Below are 9215 nucleotides of genomic sequence, written 5' to 3' on the forward strand. Positions count from 1 at the left end.
GTTCTTCTTGCAGCGAAATCTGCAAAATCCCCGACAAGTATTTCAGAATCCGGATTAACTTTAACATTCTGATTTTTATTTTATCGGGAATTTCTAAAGAACGTGAAGGACTTTTCTATATATAATTCCTACAACGAGAGGAATGTGTATACCATTCAGTAGAGGCATAGACGAGGAACCCCTGCGAGCAGAATATTTTTCCGATCATGCCCTTCAGATTAGCTTAAAATTTCAGAATATCTTTTGATAGTTTCAGAATATCTTTGACAATCGTTTGCTTGCAGTTTTCATTTTGTCTAAAATATCATCTCCCCTACCCCTGAGGTGCTAATTCTATTGCAGATTTGCCCTTTCGCAGCCCACCTCGCTACGCTACTGCTCCAGACCCCTTTCTTGAAAAGAGGTTTGGACATTGTTAATATGCATGTTCATTTGCCATGCTCATCGGTAATAAAATTTTGGCCTACATATAACACATCATTTTAAAGAAAATCTTTCGAAATAGATTTATAGTGTAATCTCAATTTGCAGCAAAGGCAAGTAGATTCTAACTCAACTTGGAAGCTAAATTATTACATTATTAAAAAACCAAATTTTCCAACATATGACAACCATTGCGAGTTCTTGATTATATAGAATCACAAGAAACCAAAGTCAGCTATATAGAATCTTGAAAAACAAAATATCGTTTAAAAACTTTAATATGGTTTTTGTTTGTCGAGCTATGCAAATTAAACGGACGAAACTGATGACTATAAAGAAAAGTATAAATATCAATTGCACGGCAGCTTGAGAAGTGAATATTAAATCGTCTCCAATTCAGTTGTCGGCCTGTTTTGTTTGACCATACTGCTGTAAATTTAAATTCGAAACTCGTGACATGATTTATTTTTTGTTCTGAATTTTTACACTATCAATTTTAACAGAGTTTAAACGGGCTCCTGCCAAGAATACGCTGTTGACGAGCTGCACCGTGAAGAATACGCTGTTGAAGAACTGCACTGTGAAGAATACGCTGTGAAGAACTGCACTGTGAAGAATACGCTGTTGAAGAACAGCACCGTGAAGAATACGCTGTTGAAGAACTGCACCGTGAAGAATACGCTGTTGAAGAACTGCACCGTGAAGAATACGCTGTTGAAGAACTGCACCGTGAAGAATACGCTGTTGAAGAACTGCACCGTGAAGAATACGCTGTTGAAGAACTGCACTGTGAAGAATACGCTGTTGAAGAACTGCATCGTGAAGAATACGCTGTTGAAGAACTGCACCGTGAAGAATACGCTGTTGAAGAACTGCACTGTGAAGAATACGCTGTTGAAGAACTGAACCGTGAAGAATACACTGTTGAAGGACTGCACTGTGAAGAATACGCTGTTGAAGAACTGCACCGTGAAGAATACGCTGTTGAAGAACTGCACTGTGAAGAATACGCTGTTGAAGAACTGCACTGTGAAGAATACGCTGTTGAAGAACTGAACCGTGAAGAATACGTTGTTACTATTGTGCGAAGAAAACTGTGATTATTCTAGATAATCGAATTTTAGTGTGCTAGCCTCTTAAACATACTCCCATGATAAAATTTAGCTGAACCCCTTTGGGTGACAATGTTCATGATTTCTCAAGAAAAACAATTGAAGATTAACCTAAAAGGATAGACTAAGAAGCTAATGGGCTTCGGTATCATTTACGAAGCTGTTAGCGAAGAAGGTGGATGTTTAACTGTTTTCAAGTTGGGGAGGTTGGGCAGCACTCAATGCCCGACCTGGAATTCTGATTGATTTAAATCGTACTTACATGATCGTAAGCAATGCTGTAAAGTAAATTGACATACATCAAACATAGCAAACGTAAACTGCGGCGTACCGCAAGGATCGTGCCTCGGTCCACTACTACTTTTGATATAATATGATTTGCCATGTGCGTTGCAAAGCACAAAAGTGACCATGTATGCTGACGAGACAAGCATTACGTACTCATCAAAATCTTAAAAGACTTCAGATTTGGTTGGAAGGTAATAAACTCTCCCTTAATGTAGCCAAAACGCAAAGCATGATCCTTGGTTTCTCGAGTAATTTGAAAAAACATTTCATGGACAATTGAGATCCTGTGATCAATCTCCGTATAAACGTGGACAACCTGGATATGATTGGATCAAATAAGTATCTGGGCATTCAGATTGATTCAGAACTTAAATGGCAAGAACATATAACTTTTTCTATAGGCAAGATATCCAGAGCAGTGGGCATGCTTAAATATGCTAAAAAATATCTCCCATTAGAAATTGTAAAAAAACATATATACAAGTATAGTTGAACCGCATTTCAGAAGCTGCTGCTCGGTATGGGGTTGTTGTGGAGAAACCCTGCTCGATAAGCTGCAAAAGCTGCAAAACCGTGCCGCACGAATCACTACTAACAGCCAGACCTTATTTTAAGGCTCAGTGATAACCAACTTTTGCAGTGATAAATAAAAAATTTTCCATGATAAATGGAAAATTGTGCAATGACAAATTAGTTGAAACAGCAATATAAAGAATTCATACGACAAAAGAAACAAAAAATAAGCAAATAGAACGTAACGGTAATAATATGTAAAGCGAAGCAAACAAATCAACAGTTTCTGGTGTATAATAGTTCACAGTTACTATGTTTTAGAAAAGTTTTCTCATATCCTTGCCTGTGTCTTTTCTCTCTTTTTTTTCGATTTCACTGCTTCAAAATACTTAATATGGATTTGATTGAGGCAGTATTCCCTTCATGCAGAGGGTAAAAAGAGTCATGATGGTATTAAAAACATTCACTCAAATTTAGCGGCACGTGAGAACACTTTGCTGACTGTCATTTTCTGCTAGTGGATTGGATATTCAGGTATATTCTGCTAGTAGGTTGGCTATATGTGTATTTCTTGTGCTTTTATATCATCGTACAGAAAGATTATTTTCAGGATCTTAAGCCATTTCAAGGCCGCAGAGATGGCAAAATCTCATGAGCTTCCAGGGCTCTGCCCCCTGGACCCCTGCCAGGGATCTGCCCTGGACCCGCCGGGGGCTTACAGCCCCCCTAGACCCCCGGTTATTGCATGCGTGCCTCTGACACGCACTTTGCACAGCCTACCTTCTAGAGGTAATCTTTTTATGAAACCACCCTGATTGTGCAGTGCTAAAATTTCCTTAAATAAGGTTTGTTAAAAGCTCTAACGATGCATCATCCCTTCCATTGATTGGAAACTTAGGGTGGTTAACTATAAAAGAAATGATTGAATTTGAAACTGCAATTGCAGTTTACAAGTCTGTCCAGGGATTAGCTCCTGGATATACGCAGCTAATGTTTACAAAATTGTCAGAAAACAGTTCACGGTCTTTTCGTAATACCGACACGATGTTAGAATACCTCGCTTTGCAAATTCTTACGGGCAACGTAGTTTCTTGTATCGAGGTGTGAATGTGTGGAATAAACAACTAAACACTGAAATAAAAAATGCCTCTTCACTGGCTACTTTAAAAAATGTGCTGAAACAATCTTTGAAAAATCAAAGGGTGTGGGAGTTCTTGTACAGCATTAAACTTTTATTTTATTTTTTATTTTTACCTTACTAGAACAACTTGCATATTAAAGGCATTGAGTCATGATAAATAGACTGGGTATACCCAAATTGCCAAAATCCGCTGAGTCATGATTTCCATGACTGCGATGCTATTGGTTGATCTTGAACTGGTCACATGAACCCACCTTGTACTGATTAACACAACAGTTTCCATCAATAGCAAGTTGTTAACAACGGATGCCAATATCACATGAAACAGCAGCGATCACGCCGAAACCAAATGACCCCCTACAGAGAAAGCCTATTTACCATGACTCAATGCCTTTAATTTTCGTTTAACTTTGTTATTTAATTGTATGTTAATTAGCTTAGGTTTTTAGACAGGGCATATTGTAAATCAGTTATTTTCTTTTCACTACTGAATGTATTACCCTGTATAAATAATTAAAAATCAAATGAATCAATCTCCGTTTTCCTAGATAAGATGAAAACAACCCGGTAGCATTGGACCCTACCACCAAAATAATGCGTTCTCCAGTAAGGGTTCTGTTACAGTAGTCATTGTTGGTTGCAAAAGCTTGAATGAATGAAAGCTTGGCTCCTCGTTAAGCGAATTAGTTTGAAAAACCGGCAATGAACTAAACTTTAAATATTTTTACAGAGAAGCTGCAAGAAAGTCTGGAGAAAAAGATAGCTGAATATGGAGCAAAAAATTACTAGACGTAAATCTGCAAGGTACATTAACTGATACCAACAATTGAAAACCGCCAATTAATTGATACCAAAAGATTTAAAATTTATCATCAAATTGAGCCGATCAAACCTTTTTCTGATTTTTTTTCATATAACTAAAAAAGGATTCAGAGACCACCCATATTGAAAGTTTATAATTTACATGGCATATACGACATCCCCGACTTTAATTACGCCATGGTCTTCTGTGCCTAAATTTCTTCCCATAATTGGTGCCTTGCCATAAATATCAGTTTCGTCCTGAGCAACTTGCCGAAATTCTTTAAGCGTTTTCAAAGGCTCTTCCTTGTCTTTCACCCCAGAGAATGGGTCAATATTAGGCACAGGACATCTGCCACACTTCTTTAGACATCGAAACTCAACCTCCCCAATTCTAACATGACTCCAGGAATCTTCTGCAAATGCATCTGCTCCATTTATGACAATATTCGGCCTGAAGCGGAGAACGTCTGATTTAAACTTGGCACATTTCTCATTTAAAACTTTCACAGATTCTTCGGAGATCAATAAAAATGGAGTGTCTCCAGCAAATGCAACCTTGTCGCTTTCTTTTATAAGAGGCAACTTTCCGAATCTTGAATGAGTATGCAAGAATCTTGGTCTGCAATTTGAAGTAAATACAATCAGCGTATGTTGCCTTCCCAAATATTTTGAGAACCACTCATCAGCCTCTCCGCTGACACGCAACCCACTCCCTTTAATTCCACGAATACATACATCCACGTAGCATCCTTCATCCTTGTTGTCGTTCTCTAGCACATCTAACGGCAAATATAATGTTTCCATGTCGGGGGCATCTAACTTCAAGGAATCCTTTGTCAAAGTTGGCTTAACCAATGACAATTCTGGCCTGCTACTGAGACCAATGACTTTGCCACCACGATCTACAACAGCCCAGCGTCTGTCAAACTCCATACCCAGTTCATGGCAATGACCTTCCGTAACATTAACACGACTGCAAGATTTGACGGGGTAGTAATACAAAGCTGTCACCTCTCCAACTTTGTTATAAGTAGTTGTCATGTTTATTTCTTTCTTTAAGTAGTCTTCTTATCGTACATAGAAACTTTCTTTTTACCTAAAAGAAAATCTAGATCAGCAACCTGAAAAAACTCTTGCTGCCTATTTTACCATTTTTACAATTTTTCTGTTTTTCGCCCAACAGTTTTCTGCTTGCATGGGTCATTTAATTCTTAGGGGTGTGGCTTTGCGTCATCATTTAGAAGCTTATGAAAGGTGCATACAAGCTGACAAAATTTCCAAACAAATTTGTAATACTTTGTGAGCTGAAAAATGTCTTGGTGCCTTGTGGTACATAAGAGAAGTAAGATCAATTAACAATTCATAATTTGCAAACCTCAGATCGAAATCAGAGAACAAAAAAGGAAAAAGTCATGTTAAAGGGTATCTTTGTGTCTTGTATATAGTGATATTATCTAGAAATGTAAATATCACACTAAAAAGAATAAAGAAAATCCAAAAGTGAAGAAAATGGTACACTTTTTAATGAGCCTTTAACTTTAGAGAATGAAAAACTGTACACAGACACTCAAGGGCATTATTTAGTTTGATTGGATGATGAATGAACCCTTGATAAGTGCACTTGCATCAATCTATTTGCATGATAGCAAATCATCTCAGCAAAAATTAAGAAAGCTTGCAAGTAAATGTCCAGAGTTTGGACAGCTGATATGACACAGAAAGGGAGCTCAACCTGGCATTTTATATCAGAGATTTAGAGCAAGACAAACAAAATAAAGGCAAATGAAAAAGGGCTTAAAGTATTATTATTATTTTCACCAAGTTCAATTAGGTTAGGGCTCTTCTTGTTGTACATGGTGCTTCCAATATAATTTTTTATCCATTATTATCCCAAGATAATTTCTATAACGTATTCTTGTTTCAGTGATTTATTATTTATGCCGATTTATATCTTTAGTTATTTATGGTTTTTTATGCGTTGCACCACGTTTAGGCCAACTTCCTTCGTAGAAATTTCTAGAATTTGCGCAAAGGTTCTTTGCATATTAGATACACGGGATGGCACAGGGGTGTGATCCCTAAGAAAATTTGCATAGCTTATATGGCCAAATTGTCTTTTAATGGCGGGTCAGAAGTTTTCATTCAATACCATGGTTTGTTTGACGTCATGTGATATTGCCAGCTGCAGTGGTTAAATGGTCTCACAGCATTTTGTCACTAGAAAGAGGAATCTAGTACTGCCAATGATATTTTCATTGTTGGATTGTCGAAAGGCAAACGGTTTTACATCAGGTTGTGTCACAAATGACAATGAGACAGACTTCTGCATTAGTGGATGAATGAGGTCTAGTACCACAGTGTACATTAAATCTTTCAATGAGAATTAAGATATGGAGGATAATTGCCATCAATTCAATTATCATGGAAAAAAGCAAAATCATACAATACAAAAATATTTCAAGGTTTCAAAACAAATGGTACTAGACTGGTACCACTAGTACTGCTGCAAGCTGCCAGTGGTCATTACTCTTTGCTATATTCATAAATGACCTACCATCAGTTGTTTCTTCCCATGTGCAATTGTTTGCGGATGATTGCATAATATACTGCATAATATACAGAACAAAAAGAAGAATGAAGATGCCCTTACTAAGTTACTTCATAACAACGAAAACCCAGGCAACGAAAACTTCATAAGAAATGAGCGATCATACCCTAAAGGAAGTTTATGATAAAAAGTACCTCGGCATAACAATTAATGATAAATTGAAATGAAACAAACAAGTTCAAGTTGTACGCACAAAGGCAAACACCACTTTGAGTCTTTTACGCAGAAACATGGGGACCTGCCCACGTGCTGTAAAACAGAGTGGCTATGTGTCACTTGTAAGACCAATTTTAGAATATAGCAAGCAAAACATCAATAAAATAGAGATGGTACAAAGAAGGGCTGCCAGATTCGTTGTTGGAAATTACAGCTACTATGCAAGTCCAACAGCAATGATAAAAGAATAAGGATTGCAGTCACTCGCTGAACGATGAGCAAAAGCAAAAGCAGTGGTGATGTTCAAGATTCAGAACAACCTGATTGCAATACTGCAAAGTTTAATTCAACAACATTCTCGTCATTCTCGTAGAAGCCAAAAGGTTTTTATCATGCCTCTCTGCAGAACAGACTGTTACAAATTTTTATTTGTCCCAACATCTATTAAAATCTTGAATGAACTTCCTCCTTACGTCAAGGAATGTTAATCATTAAATAACTTCAAGACAGCTATAGATGACATAAATGTTTCCAGTTATTACTGAAGAGTACAAAAACTGTTCTAGCTAATTATTTTACTAAGAACTGAAAAGAAACTTAAAATTTAATTGCATCTTTTACCACTTAGTTTGTTCCTTTTTGGGAAACTTATACTCCTCAACATAAACCAATCATCCCAATTCACAAATTTTGCCCTTATTGCACTACTAAGTCTCAATTCGTTCAAAAATCTCTAGCAGTATAGTTTCCTAAAAAGTGCAAAACATTAAATTTTATTAATTAACTGCTAACAACTAACCACTAACAAAACTGTGCGTAATACCCATTGTTTGGTATTTGTACATTATCTGATAGATAGAACTGTTTAATCTACCAGTGACTGTCCTGGATAGCAAGCAGATTTTGAAACACTTCAAAAAGCAAATAGGGCAATTTTTAAATTTGATTAACTGCAAAACTCATGCAAGGGAAAGACCTAGGGATAAAGTTGCTCTTGAGGAGAGAAAAAGCAAAAGATTTGAATTAAAATAGAATTAGGCCCTTTATTTTAAAAACAATTCTTAAAAATAATTGGTGGGCTGACAAAAAGAGAAAAAGAGAACGTATAACCACAGGTGTGAATGTAATGCATGGCAATTTTTAACTTATTTTGAGAAAATTCTAAATTTGGATTTTTACCAACCAAAAATTAACATACTGGAAGTAGAAACGTTCCGGTTTATAGCGTGCGACATTCAAATAGGCATTCAGATTCAAATAGACAGTTGCAAAGACATTCGGACTTTGATGGCTTCTTACAAAAAAACTATAAAAGATATTAAAAATATATTTTATAGTGGGAAACCTGGCTGGATTCTCTGTTGATTCGTGTATCTTACTCTTAATAAGACGCGCTATACTTCCAAAGGTGCTAAAAGTCGAAAAAATTTGACACGGCCTAAATTTCACTGCAAATAGACATTCGGACTTTAATCGATTCGCATGAAAAGATAAAAGCAAGTAGCCAAAAGGACTTTAAATGACGAAAACCTTCGCTAGAATAAGGGAAAAACCTCCAATTTTTTTGACACGACCCAAGTTTGAATTGGCGAAGACCCTCATTTCAAGCGACGCCGAAACACTTATAGGGAAAAATCTAAATCGACATAAAAGTACAAAAAACCTACCCTTAGAACAAATTATCTCTAACTTAGATCAAATAGCAGCAAACTGTAGACATTTGTACACAGCAGTACAGCGACGGCGTTGTCGGTAAACAAAGAAAGGATCTCAGTATACAAGTTTTGAAGAGCCTGAGGCCCTGTTCACACGATACCTACCTTTCGTATCAGATCACTTTTCATATCGGATCATTTGACACCTGGAAATCCTGTACTTTTGACACCGGAAGCCACACGCAACATCTAAGACACAGCCAATGGATTAAGGGGTAATCCGAAGTTTTGTTATGACTGGGCAGAACGGACAACAGAAACAGACGTGTCTCTAGTGCATATTCCAATTCTCTAATCTTCGAACAATCACGGTTTTCCAATTTATTGATAAACGTGACATGTCATCACATGACGAGCACAAGCAATACGTCATTAACTAGCATTGCCTAATGACACCATTAGAAAACTCATGATTCTACAGATGTGCCTTCGAACATGACATCACATGCACACAT

At 36.9% G+C, this 9215-nt stretch overlaps 1 protein-coding gene across 2 annotated transcripts; it reads right to left on the reverse strand.

Annotated features, from left to right (window-relative positions):
* Positions 1 to 4245: 4245 nt before the first annotated feature.
* LOC135693938 (mitochondrial amidoxime-reducing component 1) lies at positions 4246 to 9207 on the reverse strand. Of its 2 annotated transcripts, none has more exons than XM_065212529.2 (2): positions 8866 to 9207; positions 4246 to 5377 (listed from the first exon to the last, which is right to left on the reverse strand). In XM_065212529.2, the coding sequence occupies exon 2, from the start codon at positions 5320 to 5322 to the stop codon at positions 4438 to 4440; it is 885 nt and encodes a 294-aa protein (XP_065068601.2). In that variant the 5' UTR covers positions 5323 to 5377; positions 8866 to 9207; the 3' UTR covers positions 4246 to 4437. The 2 variants fall into 2 exon arrangements, with proteins under 2 accessions (XP_065068601.2, XP_065068600.2); XM_065212528.2 differs by lacking the exon at positions 8866 to 9207 and adding an exon at positions 8713 to 8859.
* Positions 9208 to 9215: the final 8 nt, after the last annotated feature.

This window comes from Rhopilema esculentum, chromosome 11 (assembly GCF_057945365.1).
Source record: "Rhopilema esculentum isolate cy_ngs chromosome 11, ASM5794536v1, whole genome shotgun sequence".
In the NCBI taxonomy this organism is placed as follows: domain Eukaryota; kingdom Metazoa; phylum Cnidaria; class Scyphozoa; order Rhizostomeae; family Rhizostomatidae; genus Rhopilema; species Rhopilema esculentum.

What these genes read in the sequence shown, in the direction of transcription:
- LOC135693938 (XM_065212529.2), bottom strand. Translation starts at nt 5,322, where the DNA reads ATGACAACTACTTATAACAAAGTTGGAGAGGTGACAGCTTTGTATTAC.